At 39.3% G+C, this 21,355-nt stretch overlaps 2 protein-coding genes across 2 annotated transcripts; both read left to right on the top strand.

Moving 5' to 3' along the window:
* The first annotated feature begins 6,635 nt into the window (after positions 1–6,635).
* On the top strand, positions 6,636–16,856 carry stub1 (STIP1 homology and U-Box containing protein 1). Its single transcript, XM_034193816.1, has 8 exons — positions 6,636–6,783; positions 7,431–7,643; positions 8,958–9,156; positions 9,314–9,479; positions 9,638–9,713; positions 9,818–9,874; positions 13,995–14,111; positions 15,412–16,856. The coding sequence occupies exons 2-8, from the start codon at positions 7,530–7,532 to the stop codon at positions 15,535–15,537; spliced, it is 855 nt and encodes a 284-aa protein (XP_034049707.1). The 5' UTR covers positions 6,636–6,783; positions 7,431–7,529; the 3' UTR covers positions 15,538–16,856.
* Positions 16,857–18,898: 2,042 nt separating this feature from the next.
* crp1 (C-reactive protein 1) lies at positions 18,899–20,959 on the top strand. Its single transcript, XM_034193492.1, has 2 exons — positions 18,899–19,001; positions 20,053–20,959. Exons 1-2 carry the CDS (start codon positions 18,899–18,901, stop codon positions 20,661–20,663), a joined length of 714 nt encoding a protein of 237 aa, XP_034049383.1. The 3' UTR covers positions 20,664–20,959.
* Positions 20,960–21,355: the final 396 nt, after the last annotated feature.

The raw sequence follows: 21,355 nt of genomic DNA, 5'->3' as shown, positions 1-21,355 counted from the left end.
TCGATGCTCAAGCTTTTTTTTCTCTCCTGCACACACTGAATGCTGCACACGCAGATTCATCAAAGTCTACTCTCTGTAAGAGCAGCGCTGCGTCACACAACACGGAGCAGCGCACCCTTGTATTGTGGTTTGTCAGCCCTCTACCTCGGGAGATTTTGTTTTAAGTTGTGTTGAGTGATATTTTTTTAACAAAAATGTTGATTGTAATAATAAAGTATTTTGTTGTCACGTACAATGTTTGGCGAAATTCTATCCTAGGTCTTTTGGATCCTTTGGATCTATGAAGCTTAAATGGGTGATTCTTAGACTACGGGCACTTTTATGTCCCTTGATCATATTTTATGAAAAAAAGAAAAAGGGGAAATTTCACACTTTTATAGTTATCTTTACAATGAAAGTGTTTTAAGAAATTTGTCCTAGTAGTCTATGATGACTTTTTCACCTTTTTTCAGCATCATTATATGCAAATATTGCCGTTTTGTGCTTGTCCCACACCAAGACTTATGATCTTCAATGATAAAAATGAATAGTAAACAAACGTTTTTTCTAATGTTTTAAAATATCTCTGAATAAAATATCAGTAAAATAATCAAAACATAATTGGGGTATTCAATGTCATACAACTGTTGTGATTTTTTTAAACGAAATGTAGTTGTCCCACACTATTGCCGTAATTTCCACCACAACAATAATGTCCCTTTAAAAAGTTTGTATGAAAGGTTGTGTGGGTAGTTTCTATGGAGATAAACAGTAACATCAGAGCACATGTATATAGCGCCAAATCACAACAAACAGTTGCCCCAAGGCGCTTTATATTGTAAGGCAATGGTGTGGTGGAAATTACATTTATAAGGCCAGTAGTGCCCGTAGTTAAAGAATCACCCAAATATGAAAAAGTATCTGTTTCGATATCGGCGATACTGGGCCTGTATTTACTTGGTATCGGATCAATACCAAAATTCCCGGTATCGCCCACCTCTAGTTTTTAGAGGAGCAGATTTCTGCTCGCTTCTGTGTTGCGTTCAATGTAACAGGAAAGTCGGAAAACTCATGAAGGGAGCTTCATAGTTCTGAAAAACGTGCATTCACTCAATCAGCTTGGAAAATAATCTTATACTTGCAGTAACAACTTTGTGGTTTGCAGCTGTCTGCAATAAACATAAAAATGTAAAATAATACTAATAAGTGTATTAAATATAAAATAAATATATTAACTAGTACTGTAGTTACTTTTGATGTCATACTATGAAATGAACTGTGACCTTGAAAAGAGAACTCACTGTATTCTTGGACCCAATACACCACTTACAGGCATCAGATTTAAATACAATATTAATTTTTCAGGTCAACTTTGAGCTTGACCGGACTTTTGGAGGTCAAGGTCAAAGGCCAAGGTCAATCAGACAGCATCTCTCGAAGAGGAACAATTTGAGCCAAACTGGACGTTTTTATGGTGAGTAGTTCCGAAGTTATGGCTGATTATGCAATTTTCACTTTTTGTGAAAACACACACACACACACTTGTTTCCATTGTGGCCCAAATGCAAAAAGCATAAGCATAAATAAAAAAAACAAAATCCAAATGCATAATGTGAAATGTCTCCGATAAGTGTCTTTCTTTTGCAGAAACTGTAATGCTTGATACATAATTAATATATGAAACGTGATTGCAGTTTGTTTTAACGTCATCTCTGCTAAATCGGAATTCCAATCCAGTCCGATCATATGTTCAAATCGTTTAGCCCGAGTTGGAACAAGGAATTACCGACTTTATGATATACCCTGAACGTCGCATTACTCGGAAGATGTTTGTTGAACAATCCTAAACAAAATTCGCTTTTCCACTTCACAAAAGTAGCACTACTCGGTTTTTTTGCTTTTCCATTACGGTAGTATCTGGTACCGGGTCCTTTTTTTTAGTACCTGCTCGGGAGCGGTTCAAAGCGAGCCGAGCCGATACTAAAATGTGACGTCAACAGGCTGCCGACCACTGATTGGTCAGAGAACGTCGTCACTGGACGAGTCATGAGCGCGCCGTCCGAGAGGAAAATCAAAACCCGCCATTTTTAAATAGTCACAGCGGCGTTACAGCGATCGTTGTTTTCTTTCGTTTCACGGCGTTTTTTTTTTTTTTTTACTCGCACAAAACCACACCGTGGTCTGTGGATGAGCTGCGGACGTTTATGTTTGGTGGCGGAGGAGAGAATACGGAGAGGTGGATGAAGCGATCCGAAATGAGGCCGCACTCGGCTCACCGGACATTACAGCAACTCAGAGAACAGCTGAAAAAGCTTAAAAGTGATTAAAGGACCACAATGACCGGAGTAGGTCGGACCGCAGGAACGCTATTTACGGACACCGACCGGCGAGCAACGGGAGACAGGATGACCGCGACTGGGCCACGGCTTTGTTGGAAGCGACGGATGGTAAGTGTTTTTGTGACTGTAGTCTGCTTGAAAGCACCGTTTAACGTTCCTTATCCCATTGGTGGTGGGAAGCACACTTTAACAAACTAAGATTGTGAGTCTAAACTTGTTAAAGTAACATCGTTGTCTCATGTACGCGGACACAGTGAGCTAGCTGACTGCTAACTAGCGAGTTAGCTAACTCCGTGCTCCGCTTTAAAGTATTAACTTCTGACAGAAAAACACCTCAAGTCAGCAAGACAACAAACGTGTACATTTGACTCATTTAGTGCTATTACGGTGATGTGTTTTTTTTTTTTTTACATTTTCATTGTTACGCAGATGATACCCAGCTTTATCTATCCATGAAGCCAGAGGACACACACCAATTAGCCAAACTGCAGGATTGTCTTACAGACATAAAGACATGGATGACCTCTAATTTCCTGCTTTTAAACTCAGATAAAACTGAAGTTATTGTACTTGGCCCCACAAATCTTAGAAACATGGTGTCTAACCAGATCCTTACTCTGGATGGCATTACCCTGACCTCTAGTAATACTGTGAGAAATCTTGGAGTCATTTTTGATCAGGATATGTCATTCAATGCGCATATTAAACAAATATGTAGGACTGCTTTTTTTGCATTTGCGCAATATCTCTAAAATTAGAAAGGTCTTGTCTCAGAGTGATGCTGAAAAACTAATTCATGCATTTATTTCCTCTAGGCTGGACTATTGTAATTCATTATCAGGTTGTCCTAAAAGTTCCCTGAAAAGCCTTCAGTTCATTCAAAATGCTGCAGCTAGAGTAGTGACAGGGACTAGAAGGAGAGAGCATATCTCACCCATATTGGCCTCTCTTCATTGGCTTCCTGTTAATTCTAGAATAGAATTTAAAATTTTTCTTCTTACTTATAAGGTTTTGAATAATCAGGTCCCATCTTATCTTAGGGACCTCATAGTACCATATCACCCCAATAGAGTGCTTTGCTTTCAGACTGCAGGCTTACATGTAGTTCCTACGGTTTGTAAGAGTAGAATGGGAGGCAGAGCCTTCAGCTTTCAGGCTCCTCTCCTGTGGAGCCAGCTCCCAATTCAGATCAGGGAGACAGACACCCTCTCTACTTTTAAGATTAGGCTTAAAACTTTCCTTTTTGCTAAAGCTTATAGTTAGGGCTGGATCAGGTGACCCTGAACCATCCCTTAGTTATGCTGCTATAGACGTAGACTGCTGGGGGGTTCCCATGATGCACTGAGTGTTTCTTTCTTTTTTCTCTGTATGCACCACTCTGCATTTAATCATTAGTGATTGATCTCTGCTCCCCTCCACAGCATGTCTTTTTCCTGGTTCTCTCTCTCAGCCCCAACCAGTCCCAGCAGAAGACTGCTCCTCCCTGAGCCTGGTTCTGCTGGAGGTTTCTTCCTGTTAAAAGGGAGTTTTTCCTTCCCACTGTTGCCAAGTGCTTGCTCACAGGGGGTCGTTTTGACCGTTGGGGTTTTTCCGTAATTATTGTATGGCCTTGCCTTACAGTATAAGGCGCCTTAGGGCAACTGTTTGTTGTGATTTGGTGCTATATAAATAAAATTGATTTGACATGTCGCCATTTTGTGTTTTTGTTGAAGAATCCAGTTCCATAAGTGAGGAGGGTTCGAACACCAGCTTCAACATCTGTATCAACGTCCAGCACCACACAGCAACGTGTCATCACAGGTAAGAGTAACGTGTCTCACATCACCTTAACTTTCCCAAATACGAGATATATATATATATATATATACAGGGTGACCCCCCCCCCCCCCCCCCCAAAAAAAAACAAAAATCCAGAACCCATAAATAGTCATAAATCCCACAAAGGTCCAGCAAAATGGACCTTCCCAAAGTTTCAGTTATCTTGATCGCTTTGCATAAAAGTCATGTTCTTTCAAAATGATGCTCCAAATGATCTGATTTTGTTGGAGGATAATTTTGAAAGAACATAATTTTTATGCAAAGTGACCAAGATAACTGAAACTCTGGGGAATGAGCATACAGAGACTGGTTTTTTTTTAAGCTTTCTTTCCCATTTCTATCTTCATTATTGTCTAGGCAAGAGATAAAGGGAGCCTGTTCCAGCAGGAGAATCTCACCATCTTGAGTGACGTTGAAGCTGAACTGGGTTCAGTGTGATCGACACATCCGACTGATCCTTGAGGAAGCAACGGTGGTGGATGCTGCATTTAATCAGGCATATCTTGGCATGCTGGGTGATCTTGTGCAGGCGATGCATGACCGGGGCATGTGACCTGCGCCCCCAACCCAGACTACAGACACATGAAACTTTTGTATAGTTTGTGTTGCTTTTTTTATGTGTGTATTTGCTCTTTTTTGTTGCAGTAAACAATTTGACTCATGTGACTGTATCAGAATTTGTCATTTCATTCTGAGTCAACAGTAAAAAACATTTTGGTTCATTTCTAAGAATTTTTAATTTGGGTTTTTGCCGCTTCAGAAGACACTGCACACTACACCTGGCTGAATCTTTACACAGATGCTGGAATAATCATGACTAAACTGAGATTTTACCAAATGGTAGTTAACATAGACAAAAAGGTTTAGTCACTTCAGTGAAGGCACCATTACATCAAGGAATTTTGAATAACCAGTTTTACTGTCTTACATTTACGACCCCATTAAATGTAAAGCTTATTTTACTACTGGATTATGCTTAAACAGCTTTTCAAACTGTTAGCCTTTAAATCAGGTAACTTTTACAAATCAAAATAATGTTAAACAAAAGTGGAGACATTTTAGCAAACGGTACAAAAATTTATTAAAAATTCACAGTGAAACATAACATGATGATGACAAAGGTGTCCCATTCCGTGGCATGAACCTCCCCAGCGGTGACTGAGAAAACCATCTGAAACACACATACAGCATACATATTTTAATTAGTGCTGTCAGGTTATTAAAAAATGTGATTACAGGGTTTAATTAGTTAATCTAAATGAATCATTTAATTGCAGGTATATTAAAAAAAAAACATCTGTGTGTTTGGGGCAATTAATAATCAGGTAAAAAAGGATCAGGGTTATTTTTGTTACATATCAAGGAGATATTAAGATGTAAATTGGTCTTAAATTGGGAGAACTAAGTGTAATTTGGATGGGTTAAATGCAGGCAAATTTCATTGTATTTATGTGTACAATGACAAAAGGATAAAGAATGTCTATAAAAACAGAATTGTGGGAGTTTGGAGGCTGATTCTGCACAATATGACTCCTTTAATAATTATCTTATTTTCATATTTTAAATTTGTCCATTGAACATTAAAATCTGGATGAAAAACAAACTTTTAATGTGTTTTAAGCCTGATCGAGTTCAGTGACGACGTTAATTAACGGTCATTAAAACCGAATCAACATTTTGTGCGTGAACGTCAGTAAACGCACAAACTCCCACATTTGAGATTTAACAATAAGTTATCAAAGCAAGTTACTTTGGTAAAAAAAAAAGTATTGACACTAACACGTTTATCGCTCAGAAACGCGTCTTTATTTACTGACCAAGTCACTGACGTCAAAACAAAATGGAGTAAAGTGTGACCGAAGGCCTGATAGGTATTGTAATTAATCTAAATTAACGCTTTATTTTGACAGCCACAATTTTAATAGTTAATAGCGACAGCCTGCAGTTATTATTTACGAGGTTAGGAAGCTAACGATTAGCTTACCGTCATGTTTTGTCTCTTCATCTCTAGCAGGTTGTATCTTCTCGTCTTCATCTTCATATGAATTCCCAAAGTCTTCTGTACGTCTCAAGCGTGTTTTTCTCGCCGCCAGCAACTTTCTCTTAAAAACTCACAGCAATAAACACACGGCGTTCGCCATTGTTTATGTTTGTGTCGCGTATAAAACGACGTCACTGCAGTTTGCTCTGATGACCCCGCCCACGTTGAAGAGGTACTATTTGCAGTAGAAAAGCTCGCGCTTGAAACCAAACCGAGTAGAGCTGAGTAGTGCTGGAGCTTTGTAGTGGTAAAGTGGCTTTTATGTGCAAGTTCGATTTGATTAAGTTCTGGTAGAATTTTAAAACATGCAAAATATGTAGTTGACGTGATTCGATGTCAGCTATAAGTATGCAGCGAACCTTTATATCTGAGAAGATGGAACTTTTAAAAATTTATACTTTATTCATTAGTCGCGATGCAGGTTTTCCTACTCATGATCCCCTCGGTTTCCGTCGACGTCCAGTGAAACGTTTGACGTCAGCAAAACAACTGCATGACAGCTCAAAATTTTTTTATTTATGTATTTATTGGTTTGTTTCATATTGAGTCATACATATTCCCTTGAATGTAAGATTTTCCCTTCAACGGCGAGCCTCGTCTTGGACTGTGAGTTTCCTAACATGAGCGGAAACAGCAAAACTGAAGGCTGCCTAGCAACCGAGCTAACCTAGCATTAGCCCGTTTTTGGGTCGTGAGGTTGTGTAGCGGCGTTTGCTGGCTTTAAAAACGCGTTAAGGCCTGTATAGGTGCTACACGCTGAGCTTTCAGAACAATTCGTCCTTGAATTTGTATTTTGTAGCTGTTGTTAATAGCGTTAAATCGGCTGGTGAAATCTCCTTCCAGCACATCATCAGTTTTGTATGATAGCTAGTCAAAGTTGACGTCGCTGTTAGCTAGAGGTTGACGATCTGCTTTTTTTCATTGTTTTTTTGTTGTTGTTTAGCTGCTGCTTATTTTCATAGCTTTTATATGTCATTTTGTACAGATGAAGATCGGTGTTTGGCTACAGCTTGACATGCCGGTAGCAGATGTTGATCGCTGGCCGTCCAGCTCTCACTGATGTCTGTCACATGAATAGTTAATTCACCGGCACCTTGCTGTATTTTTTTGCAGCCGTCTGCTCAGTCAGCAAATTAAACGAATGCATTTTTAGGTGCCATCAAGCACTGCGCCCAGTTCGTTCCATACGCGCGTTGCTGGTGCATTGCGGTGACCATCTCTAATTTGCAGTCCTTTTCCCTCCTCTAATCTAGTCTGTGAGATCCAGAAGGGACATCTTTCATATCCGTCAGTTAGCTGAAGAGAAGCCGAACAGGATAGGGAAGCAGGGCGAGGCGGAGCCGGTGGAGAAGATGGCCGGTAGCCCGGAGAAGAGTTCCACCGCGCAAGAACTGAAGGAGCAGGGAAACCGGCTGTTCCTCTGCCGCAAGTACCAGGAGGCAGCGACATTCTACAGCAAAGCTATTGTGAGTAGCTCATAGTCAAATAAATGGTATGGATAATGTCGTCTAAAATAAAGCACAACATCTATGAGAGAATAATGGACATACAGAAGGGATCATCAGTTGGATTTTCCAAGTAGCAGATTGCTTTTTTTTTTTTTTTTTGAGGAACTAACACTGTCCACACTACATGCTTTGGATCATCCATCTAGGCTTCTTGGTTGGAGATATATATATATATATATATGACCATGTTTTCATTGTCCTCTGACCAAACTACGTGTACTTGCTTACTCACCGTCAACTGCTTACTCCAATTAAGGGTCACGGGGTCTGGAGCCTATCCCAGCAGTCATAGGGGGCATGAGGGGGGCTACACCCTGGACAGGATGCCAGTCTATTGCAGGGCTACGTACAGACAAACCTACACATTTACCCCCCCCACACACACCTACAGACAATTTAAAGTTTCTAATCCACCTAACCTGCCTGTCTTGGGATGTGGGAGGAATGTGGCTGTGGAACCCACGCAGACATGGGGAGAAAATGTAAACTCCACACAGAAAGGCCACAGGTGGAAATTGATTGCATGAACTTCTTGCTGTGAGGCAACCGTTCTAACCACTAAGCAACCGTGCTATCCTGACCTACTTCAAAATATAATCACCGCTAGATAACTATCCAAGGGCTGTTCCCACCAAGTTTGAAGGAAACCTGCCCAGCTGTTTTTGAATTATGTTGTCCACAAACGCATACACAAACACGCCATTGAAAACAATGCCCTGTTATTGCGGCTTTGCAGACATACAGGGTAATTATTTGGGCAGATCTGAACACTTATCTAACTTTAGTGGGGCCCCAAATTCCTTGTATCCAGATCTTTTGATGCACACTTGTAAACTGGGATTTAATGCACCCAGAACTAACATAAATTCTACAGCAATCAAACCAAATTTACAAACAGGACATGTCAGAATGAGAGTGTAACAGGACAAAGTGACCTGAATTTTATCACAAAGAAATTCTGAAGTGGTTTAATTATCAGCAAGTGCTGTGTGATGTTGATGCAAATACAGAAGGTAATCCAGTATTAAATCTGTGATCTAAATTAGTAATAAGTAACACTGCAACAATTACACCTGTGGATTTTAGTTCCAGGGAGAAAACATGTAGTGAAAAACCTGTATGTTAAAACAGCAAAGTAACATTGAAGTCATAACAAATGTGCATGCTGTGCTTAGACTAACACAAGCTGTCGTGTGATGATCCCTGTTCTAGTGTGTTCTTTCCTGTAATTTTATTGTTTGTCTGTGTTTTATGGTATTTCCTGCCTCACAGAACCGTAACCCATCAGTGGCAGTATACTACACAAACAGGGCCCTGTGCCATGTGAAGCTGCAGCAACACGACAAGGCTCTGGCTGATTGTAAGCACGCTTTGGAGCTGGACAGCCAGTCAGTTAAGGCCCACTTCTTTTTGGGTCAGTGCCATCTGGAGTTGGAAAACTACGATGAGGCAATTGGCAACTTGCAGAAAGGTCAGAACAATATTGTAAAGACGGCAAAAATTAGTGGTATGCAGAGAAGCAGCTTTGGTACTAAATAATGTCATTCAAGAGATGTCTAAACCAAAAGAGACTGTGTGACATTTTAACGGTGCTCCACTGTTGATTTAATGGACATTTTGTTCTGCAGCTTACAACCTGGCAAAAGAACAGAGACTGAATTTTGGAGATGATATTCCCAGCGCCTTACGGATTGCCAAAAAGAAACGTTGGAACAGCATTGAGGAGAAACGTATCAATCAGGAGAACGAGTTACATGCTTATTTAACTAAATTGATACTTGCAGAAAAGGAAAGGTGAGCCTAGGAAGGGTGGAGGCCAGTTGTCTGTCAAATAGCCAATGGGCGAGTCATAATTACTTCATGGCATCTATAAAATATGGAAATAAATTTGCTATATGGTTTTCATGATTCTGCAGGGAGGAATAACTTATACTAACTTTGTACTTGTACAGAGAACTAGAAGAATACAAAGAAAAACAGGACGACAATCAAAATGGAAGTGATAGTGCCAAAATTGCATCAAAGCATGTATGTCTTAGTTTTTGTGTTTGTGGTTATGTTTTCCATTTAGAAATACATATTTAAGTAAACATTGTCATATATGTAATGAAATGTTAACATTTCTTGTTTAGGACAAGTACCTAATCGACATGGATGAGCTCTTTTCTCAAGTGGATGAGAAAAGAAAAGTAAGTCTGTCATGTAATACACTGTGTGTGACATTGTAGAACACATCAGCACCAGGGATGTGAATCTCATTACTGACGATTCAATACGCATATCGATACACTACCAGCGATACGATACATATAGTGATACATGACAACACTGACGAGACAGTGTGATACGATTCACTCCTGTTCACAATTCGATGCGATTTGATATGTATTTGATGCCGATTCAGTTCCTCACGATGTGTTTTGGTGCGATACGGTGCGATTCAACGTGATGCAAAGAAATTACACCAAAAATTTTAATACGTCGTCGTCTTCTTCTTCTTCTGCTTCTTCTTCTGCTTCTGCTTCTTCTTCTGCTGCTTCTTCTGCTTCTTCTTCTTCTTCAGGCAGAGGATTTGTTTTACTCGTTATCAACAAATTTACCAGATTCAACATTATGGAATAGGAATTGGTTCCCTCGTATGTGGAACCTGTTTTATCACAAATTCAGAACTTAAACAGTAAGACAACATCACTCTCAATGAGTCACTTAAAGTGAGTCACTCATTGACAGTACCGCAAAAGTAGTTTGAGATACTTTTCTTACCACAGTTTTGCTGGAGGTTTACAATCTGAGTATCCAAGTGGAGCAGCAGTGGCCGTATGGTTTAGCAGCACGGCATTCTTTACAAATGACCAGCGTCTTGTGAAGTTTCCCATCTTTTTTAAAACAGCCAAAGTATCTCCTAATGCCTGACTTTAATGTTTTAGGTGCGTGAAACATCTCCAACTGCTCGCGGACCTACATGTTTGTTGTGGTAGAAATGTACTTTCAGGGTTTCGTCAAAACAAAACACCAAGCAGGGATGATGCATTCAATGTGCCTCGGAAAAAAATCGATGCAAGCACACAGCGAGCGATGCGATCACAATTTCACCCTTCAGTTGAATCGATGCACACTGAATGAATCGATACACTTGCATTGCGCACGTTTGTGTCTAGGTCCCGATTCGTATCAATTAATTTCCACATCCCTAATCAGCACATGTTTAGAGAAAAGAGGGGAGCATCCTGAATTGGAACATCCTGAATTGGTCATCAGTCTGTCATAGATGCACAACAGACATTTATCAGTTCAGACACATGGAGAATGTGTAAACTCAGGCTGAGTCCATTTTTAGCTGAGTTTGCTATTGAATGTTACTGACACGGCATCTGCTTACATGGTTGACATAGAAAAGACAAAAATAGACTCAAGCACCTTTTATCTGGTTTTCCTTTCATATTCACACATCTCTGCTGAGCTTTCTGATGAAGTCAGTTTTGTCCAAAAAGATTAAAATGTACCATAATATTTCTGACACTGCTCATTAACATGATACTTGCAGCAATCCTGTTGTTTTATTACAGTATTTAGAGTTAATGTGGATGGTAGGTTTAATTCTGCTGCAACAGTTTGTCTTTAAGCGCTGTCACCCCATTATATTAGCAGAGCAGGGGTAATGGTAAAATGGTTAGTGCACTTGGTTTCAGTGTGGAAGGTTCCCGGTTCAAACCCCACCCCTGCCACATTTCTCTATATAATGTGGAGTTGTGTCAGGAAGGGCATCTGGCGTAAAAAACTTGTGCCAATTCAACATTTAGCTCCACCTTGGATTTGCTGTGGCGACCCCGGGTGCAACACAAAGGAGGAGCTGGAGGGCCTTACTTTTACCCCATTATATTAGTAAGTGCATAGTCTGCACTAACCCATGGCATCCTGGTCAAATGTTAAGTTTACTGTTGACAAGTGACTTTTTTTTTCTTTTCTTTTTTTTTTGGGCTGAAGGCTATTACGAAGTTCAGTGTTTTTACTTTTTGACACCCCCCCCCCCCCAAGTTAATGGGCTTCTTGGGTCACCATGACTAGCACACTTTCTAAGTTTGATGATAGTCGGGCAATTAGAAAAGAAGTTACCGCATTCACAATATTTTTAGAAAATACGGTTTAGTGATCGTGACCATTCCTTTTTGAAGCCAAAGTCAGTAGGCTTCTTGGGGTCAGTATTCTTAACACACCTACTAACATTGATGACAGTTGGGCAGTGAAAAAACAAGTTAAAATCACAACATTTTTACAAAGTATGTTCACTGACATACACTGACTTTTTTTCTTTTAACAACAACAACACCCCAGCTCAAAATCAAAAATACCAAACTCATAATAAAAAAAAAAAGAAAGAGATACAATTTTTTTCAAAATCATGGGCATTCCACTATTGATAAAATGACCTTTTGACACCCCTCCCTTTTTTTTTTTTAATCAATAAGCTTGGGGTCACTGTTTGTGATATATATACATATATATTCATTTATACAACCCCTGGCAAAAATTATGGAATCACCGGCCTCAGAGGATGTTCATTCAGTTGTTTAATTCTGTAGAAAAAAAGCAGATCACAGACATGACACAAAACTAAAGTCATTTCAAATGGCAACTTTCTGGCTTTAAGAAACACTATAAGAAATCAAGAAAAAAAGATTGTGGCAGTCAGTAACGGTTACTTTTTTAGACCAAGCAGAGGAAAAAAATATGGAATCACGCAATTCTGAGGAAAAAATTATGGAATCACCCTGTAAATTTTCATCCCCAAAACTAACACCTGCATCATATCAGATCTGCTCGTTAGTCTGCATCTAAAAAGGAGTGAACACACCTTGGAGAGCTGTTGCACCAAGTGGACTGACATGAATCATGGCTCCAACACGAGAGATGTCAATTGAAACAAAGGAGAGGATTATCAAACTCTTAAAAGAGAGTAAATCATCACGCAATGTTGCAAAAGATGTTGGTTGTTCACAGTCAGCTGTGTCTAAACTGATGACCAAATACAAACAACATGGGAAGGTTGTTAAAGGCAAACATACTGGTAGACCAAGGAAGACATCAAAGCGTCAAGACAGAAAACTTAAAGCAATATGCCTCAAAAATCGAAAAATGTACAACAAAACAAATGAGGAACGAATGGGAGGAAACTGGAGTCAAAGTCTGTGACCGAACTGTAAGAAACCGCCTAAAGGAAATGGGATTTACATTCAGAAAAGCTAAACAAAAGGCATCATTAACACCTAAACAGAAAAAAACAAGGTTATAATGGGCTAAGGAAAAGCAATTGTGGACTGTGGATGACTGGATGAAAGTCATATTCAGTGATGAATCTCGAATCTGCATTGGGCAAGGTGATGATGCTGGAACTTTTGTTTGGTGCCGTTCCAATGAGATTTATAAAGATGACTGCCTGAAGAGAACATGTAAATTTCCATAGCCATTGATGATATGGGGCTGCATGTCAGGTAAAGGCACTGGGGAGATGGCTGTCATTACATCATCAATAAATGCACAAGTTTATGTTGATATTTTGGACAATTGAAAGGATGTTTGGGGATGATGAAATCATTTTTCAAGATGATAATGCATCTTGCCATAGAGCAAAAACTGCAAAAACATTCCTTGCAAAAAGACACATAGGGTCAATGTCATGGCATAGGGTCAATGTCAATGAGTAGATCTGATTTGATGCAGGTGTTAATTTGGGGGATGAAAATTTACAGGGTGATTCCATAATTTTTTCCTCAGAATTGAGTGTTTCCATATTTTTTTTCCTCTGCTTGGTCTAAAAAAGTAACCGTTACTGACTGCCACAATCTTTTTTTCTTGATTTCTTATAGTGTTTCTTAAAGCCAGAAAGTTGCCATTTGAAATTACTTTAGTTTTGTGTCATGTCTGTGATCTGCTTTTTTTTCTACAAAATTAAACAACTGAATGAACATCCTCTGAGGCCAGTGATTCCATAATTTTTGCCAGAGGTTGTAGATAGATAGATACACACACACCACATGTTGTGGCAGTTGTGCCAGTACAACTGAAGCTATCTTGGTAACAAATGAAATGTTGACTGACAGTTTGAGTGACTCCACATTGCTCATAACAGTATTTGACTTGACAGTATTTGATTTGATATTTTTCTGATGGTGCAGCCCAGTGGCTGCACCATCAGAAAAATATATGAGAGCTAATTAGTTTTGTAATGTTTTATCAGTGGTTTTTAGGTGTTCTCGCAGCTGTCGGAATTCTGTCGGAGTCAGTTTCGTGCATCTTCTGTTGTCACTTCAGAAGCGCGAGATCCCAGATTACCTGTGTGGGAAGATCAGCTTTGAGCTGATGAGGGAGCCCTGCATCACACCCAGTGGAATCACTTACGATCGTAAGGATATTGAAGAACACCTACAGGTAGGAAAAAACAAAATATCACCCCCTCTGTGTAAACTATCAGATTGCATTGTCATACCGAGCCACACATTTTAAAATATAGAGGCCTTTTTGATCATCAGCGCCTTTTTAGTGAATACATGTAACTCAGTCAGCAACTTGCAACTTTATAGTCTTGTAAATATCAAAATTAAGTCCTGATTGCTTGTGTTTTCCCTGATGTCTTGTATGAAATAAAAACTGCTGTCACATCTGGAATTTATTTATATGTATATGTGTATATGTGTGTATATATATATATATATATATATATATATATATATATATATATATATATATATATATATATAGTGATTCATTTAGAATACATCTTTACTATGGGTACAGTGGATCACAAAACACATGGCTTGGATTGCTGATTTAGTCACAGGTCGGGATCAGTTTTTGGATCAGCACCAAAAAGGCGAGACATATAACTGCTTTCCATTTTTAAAAGCATTTAAATATTTTAAAATAAAATACTTCATTTTTAATATTAAATTACCATATGAAGAGCACCACTGACTTAAAATAAAATAGCATTTGTCAACATAACAAAAAATGTTATTAAAAGACAGCAAAGCAGACCTGATCTTCACATTCTTTTTCAAAAATATGATGATGCCTCCATTGTCTGGTGAGATGGCAGTAATGATAACATGTATTGTAATTTCATCTAGTCAGCTTATTTGTGTTTCTGGTCTGGTGTTTGTTTCTTGTTGCTCAGAGGATAAATTTAGGTAAAATAGAAAACATTCATATTTTGATAAAGTAGGTAAAATCAAAGATTGTATCTTGTAAATGAGATTGTGGGTAAGATGTTTCAAATCTGCATAAATTAGCTGTTAAACTAGAGAACTCACAAACTGATAACCCGCTCTACCATGCTAATATATCAGATATAGTAAATCACTTGTGATAAAACACATGAATGATCAAACTCAACAAATGTGATGTTTTTTAAAAAAATGGAAAAAACAAAACTACAGTTATCTCGCCTTGAAAACATTGGATCAGAATTATTTTCTCTCATGCTCATCTTCACATAATGTGCTACCATTGTGTGAAGTTTCATTGAAATCCACAAAATAGTTTAGGAGTTTTGCTTTCAAGACTCGAGGACAGACCGACGGAAAGGACGACTTCTATGTATCCCTCTAACTTCTTATCATTTGTGGGTTTTATAAATACCTGCAATCTGTCTCGATGTCCTCTTAAAGTTTGTCACCAGGTGTACTCATGTCGAATACTAACACTAACAACAATTGTTGTGTCTGTGCAGCGAGTCGGTCATTTTGATCCGGTCACCAGGAGTCCCCTGACCCAGGACCAGCTGATCCCGAACCTGGCCATGAAGGAAGTAATCGATGCCTTTATCCAGGAGAACGGTTGGGTGGAGGACTACTGAAAGAGGACCCCCCTTCACCCTCCATATTTCTCTGTCATAACAATATTCAACACGATGCCTGGAAAGGACATGAACAGATCAGCAGTCCTCTAGGCCTGTGAACTTTGGACATGCAGGAAAAACTGCACTGTGGACTACCAACTGGGAGCCATGAATCTTGGCCTGTTTCTCCTCGCTACATTTTGTCTTTGCTGTAAATCCTCCTGCTCCTCCTGCTCCAGAGTTGGCAGGTGTTATGCTCATGGTCTGCTGCTCCCATTAAGGGTCATTCATATTCTCTCTCTCTCTCTCTCTCTCCTCTATTAGCTCATCGTCCTCATTGTCTACCAGCTTATTCTGATGGGGCTTCTCGAGGCTACAGTTGATTGAAAACATCAGCAAAGACTTTGGTGACTAAGTTTGCATTTACGTCAGTATTTCTTAATCATATTTTCTTTTAACGTTAGCTGATTTGCACAGTTCTCGGTGTTGTTTGTACTGTAAAATTACATTTTTGTTTTCAGCGAGATGCTAGATTGTAGGCAGGTAATGGTAAACCGATAAGTGGGTATTTTACTTGTTCTGAGTGAGCTAATATTCCTGAACAGATTATTCTGCTTCTCTGCTGCCAGGTGGCGCTGCAGCTCCAAAACACACACACACACACACACACCTATGTCCCAATGCTGTCAAGTTTTGGAGTTGTTAACCATTTTCCTCCAACCTTCATCCCATCACACACAATTAGAATAAATTGAATGTATTCATAATGCACTCTGTAAGTTAGTTTTTACACCAACACAATTTCAAGTAGTGTGTTGAGTGTATGAAGACAATATATTGTAACAAAAAGCAGCCCTGGCTACAGAAAAAGAATGGTTGTCTATAAGAGTTCTTCACGTTGCTGGATCTAAATTAAAAATGTTGAAATGTGTTGACTTTCATAGAATGAGACCACCTCCCCTCTTGGGCATGATGTTAAAATGCTTTGAAGAATGGTTTATGCTGTGTGGTGTTCATAGAAAATTAACGTGCTTGGACGTTTGTGTATATATGTCTTGTGTCTTTTGCCTGAAATAACAGTGGATGCTCCAAATCAGGCATAAACTGAATGCAAATGTAGGAAAATGGCTGTAGTGTGTTTTTAACCCCCACCCCATATCGTCATTGCTGTTAATTTTATACACCTTTTCTGCACGTGGTTGCAGTTCTGAAAAAAATGATTGTAACAGCCATGTGGAGCCAATCATAAATGTGCAGTTTGGAAAAAAAAACTTGCAGCCTCTTCTGTTAATAGAAATGCTGGAATAGTTGCGATCTTGTTTTAGTTGTACCTCAGTCCCAAATTTTGTTTTATTATTTGAATGCTGATGCACGGGCATTCACTGTAAAATGCATTTTCATTTCAGTGCAATGAGTTTACATGTTTCATCTGAATGTGTGTCTGGTGAATTAGGATTTGTAAGGATGTTGGCAATGTAAATAATATGCTCCTGTATCTTGGATTTTTTTTTTCTTTGGGAACTCCAGAGCTTGAGAAAATGTATTAAATGTAGATATGTTGATAACATGGATGTGTGGTTAAGTTTCATTTGTCATCATTAAACTGTTAAGTTTGCACATTTGTGGCATTGAAGAGACACACTATGATTGGCCGCTATATAGTGTTTATATAGTCATACTACAATGCAGCGTGATACTGGTTTGTGTTCTCAGATTACAACACGCGAGGGGTCAGCGTGTCTGGGGTTGTGATTGTTCTGGATTGAGACTGAAATCCAGGCTTTCAGTGACTTCCTGGACTCCACCACGGAAACTGTCTGCATGTAGTGCAAGTGTCAGATTTGTAGAAAGACTTATCTCAGTGGTGATGTACAGTTTTCTGGATCCTCTGCCTTCGGGGTCATAATGCAGCAGATAACTGAAACAGTCCTTCACTTGGTGATACAAGCATCAGATTTGGCGTGAATGTTCTTCATAAATCAGTGATGAAAAAAGTGCTGGCCACTTGAAAATCCAATATGGCGGCCAGGTAGGGGTTGATGAAGAATTACACAGGGGTCAAAATTTAGAAATGCTTCAATCATAATGAAAAGTATAACACAGTGTTTGTCTGATCATAAATATTCCTAAAAGGTATAGTTTGGACTATCTATGACTGAACGTTAATGGAGTTATGGAGTAAAAACAGCAAGATTGGTGACAAAGGTCAGTTTCAGTTTGTATAGGGGTCAAAAGTTAAAGTTGCTCCTATTTTGGTAAAAAGTGGTGCAAATTATTGGTTGAACTAATAGGATTTATACGTGGAATACTTTTGACTGTGTTGAATGGTTGGTTTGCAAAGTAAATATCAAACAATGTTGATGTACATTGGATTCCGTATGGCATGTGACATACGTTACCCTGTAATGTGACAACTAAGCATGACACATGGTGCAAACTATTCCTTTTTAAAACCCTATTAACCAATAATTTGCATCACATTTTACAAAAATTCGAGCAACTTTAACTTTTGACCCCTGTACCAACTGACACTGACCGTTGTCACCATTCGTGCTGTTTTTACTCCATAACATTCAGTCATAGATAGTCCAAACTATACCTTTTTGGAATATTTATGATCAGTCAAATACTGTTATACTTTTCTAAAATTTGACTCTTTTGTAATTCTTCATTGACCCCTACATGACCACCATATTGGATTTTCAAGTGTCCAGCAATTTTTCTCAAACTTCTTCATTGACCCCTACATGACCACCATATTAGATTTTCAAGTGTACAGCAATTTTTCTCAAACACTGATTTATGAAGAACATTCATGCCAAATCTGACCATAGTGTATTACTGGTGGATTAGGCACAGTAATGGCAAGACTACAAAGCACAGTTTAAAAGTTTACCGTTGTGTAAACAGCTTGTTACATCTTTGTTGTGCTTCTGTTAGAGATTCCTTGCTAGATGACAATGGCAGGCTCTTAACCCTCTCAAGACAGTCGCTGCAGATTTGCAACAGCTACATATCAGATTTTTCCTGTTACTAAAAATTAATTTGAGCCAGACAAGGTTAACATGTACAGTATATGTGCATATAGCTGAAATATTGTCACCAATGTTCCAAAATGTAGGCAAGTCTTGATATGCAAGTGCATATGAGTAACTCGGTGTTTGTCAGTCATGCGTACGGATGGTGTCATCTAGCCGTCACACACCAGGCCCATTGTTGAACAGCTGACATCACGGGCGGTGCAAGGAGGGAAGAGGACTCTGATCACAGGACTTCAGCAAGTGAAGTGTGCAGGAAAAAACAAAGTTACACCAAAATGGTAAGAAAAATCTAACAATTAATTTGAAAAGCAGTGCTGTGTACAAACTCATGCTGTATCATGTCGTTCGTCTCTTCGCAGAGCACTGGTGGTGAGAGTTTTACTGCCTTTCTTCGTGGTGTCTTCTTTGTCTCTTCCTTTTTGACCTCCTCAGCCACACAAGGTATGTATGGCTGCAACCAAAAAAATCTTTGGATGCAGTGGTAATAACATTTTCCAAATTGTGATTCTGCGCGTTCACAAATGTTGCAAAACCAGATTGTTTCTTTTCAGTATGAAGGTGGTTGAAACCTTCACTGCCGGCACAACCTTTGTTGCCTACTTACCTATTAAAAGATGATATATGTATGTATGTGTATATATGTATATGTGTGTATATGTATATATACATTCTTTATTTTTAATGGTTTAAGGGGAGGCTGCTTATAAGCTTTGCTTCTGCCTTCACCCTTTCGGCCACACGGGTTTTCGTACGTTGTTTTTTTATGTTCTGTTATTGCCTTTGTTGTTGCTCAGTTGTGTGCCGGATAAATAAATAAATTCAATTCAGTTCAATTCATGTAAAGGTGATAAGTAAAACTGACTGTTTCTTTATATTGCGCAAAATTATGTTGCACCTTTTTAAGTGAATTATTACCCAGTCAGGTTACCAGTGTTATTGCCCATCATTGTCGTCTGTTTGTGTCTATATTCGAGTCGGGGTACCTACAGCTTAAGGAAAGATAGATTTAAATCTTTTTAAGACTTTTCTTTCAATGCCAGCCGGAATCCAGTTTATGACCATTTCAATAACCATGCATTATGTGTGATTAGTTGAATGTATCTCTACTCTGTGTGCAACAAATGAGATTTTGTGATTCCACTATATCGCGTTGGGTAGTGTCAGAAGAGGCTTTCATTGTCCATTTATATTTTTAATTACAATGTTAGAAGAAAACATGAATAAAATTCTACTTCTCACGTCTTGACATTTTAAAGACTTTTGAAAGACTGATTTAAGACATTTTAATACCAGTTCATACCTTAGAGATGAACTAACTCAATGCTTTTTAAGACCTTAAGGATCTATTTGAACCCTGTGAGTGATTTAATGCAACTACCAGTAGAGCTGTTTTATTGTCAGCATGTAAATGCAACATGATAGGTCCTGTATGTGTCAAAAAACACAAAGACTTGATGTCTTGGTAATTAATCTTTGGTCTGTTTTGCTTCAGTGGGTCTCAGCAAGAGAGTTCTGGTCTTCCCTTATGAGACGGACTTCAGCTTCGTGGCATTGATCCCACAGAAAGAAATGGAGCTCAGGGCCTTCACCCTCTGCATGCGAGTAGCCACAGAGCTCCTAGAGGAACGGCAGATAATTCTGTTTGCATATCGCACAGCCGACTATGACGAGCTCAACGTTTGGCGTGAGAAAGACGGGCGCATCTCTTTTTATATGAGTGGCGATGGCACCTTCTTTTACCTTCCACCGCTCTCCACCTTCCGCACCAGCCTCTGCCTCACCTGGGAATCTCAAAACGGCCTCTCTGCATTTTGGGTGGATGGAAAGCGGAGTACCTACCATGTCTACAAGCCTGGACACACCATTCGCCCAAAAGGCACCGTCATTCTGGGGCAGGATCCAGACAAACACCTGGGGGGCTTGGATGCTGTGCAGAGCTTTGTCGGCGAGGTGACTGACCTCAATATGTGGGACTTTGTGCTGTCCAGGAGCATGATCCAGGCCTGGCACTATGGCCACAAGGTCCCTAAGGGCAACATCTTTGACTGGGCCACTATTGAGTATGAGCTGAATGGGAGTGTTATGGTGGTAGATGAGGACTGACTTGGTATTGAGTCTTGTGCAGAGCAGTGCAATAGTTTGGAGGCCTGTGTTTGGCTAATGCTGATACTTCTGTTTCTTAGTGATGCCATTGGAGATCTATGGTCTTGTGATCACCTTGGTCTGTATATTACTGTATATAGTGTATATATGTACTTTTGCTTTGGCAGTGTATCTTAAGAACAGCAAATCGGACTTTGATCAAATTTGGTTGGCAGATTGGGACTATGGATGGTAAGAAGTTATTTGATTTTGGTTAGGATCAGTCAAAGGTCAAGGCCAAGTTTGGGGCCCCATTATGCTCTATGCATAATTTTACATAAAGTAGTTCAGATATTTATTGTTGGTAAAAATGGTAAATGTACTGCATTTATATAGCGCTTTTCCATCTGCATCAGACGCTCAAAGCGCTTTACAATTATGCCTCACATTCACCCCGATGTCAGGGTGCTGCCATACAAGGCGCTCACTACACACCGGGAGCAATAAGGGATTAAAGGCCTTGCCCAAGGGCCCTTAGTGATTTTCCAGTCAGGTGGGGATTTGAACCCATAATCTTCTGGACTCTAGCCCAACACCTTAACCACTAGACCATCACCTCCCCTTGGTTGGTGAACTTTGTATAAAATTTTTGTAACATTTTTTTTCTAGCTACCTGATCTAATTACTTACATTTAGTGATGTTATGTGAAGCC

Source organism: Thalassophryne amazonica, chromosome 18, assembly GCF_902500255.1.
Source record: "Thalassophryne amazonica chromosome 18, fThaAma1.1, whole genome shotgun sequence".
Lineage (NCBI taxonomy): Eukaryota > Metazoa > Chordata > Actinopteri > Batrachoidiformes > Batrachoididae > Thalassophryne > Thalassophryne amazonica.
This window is presented reverse-complemented; position numbering and strand designations above follow the sequence as displayed.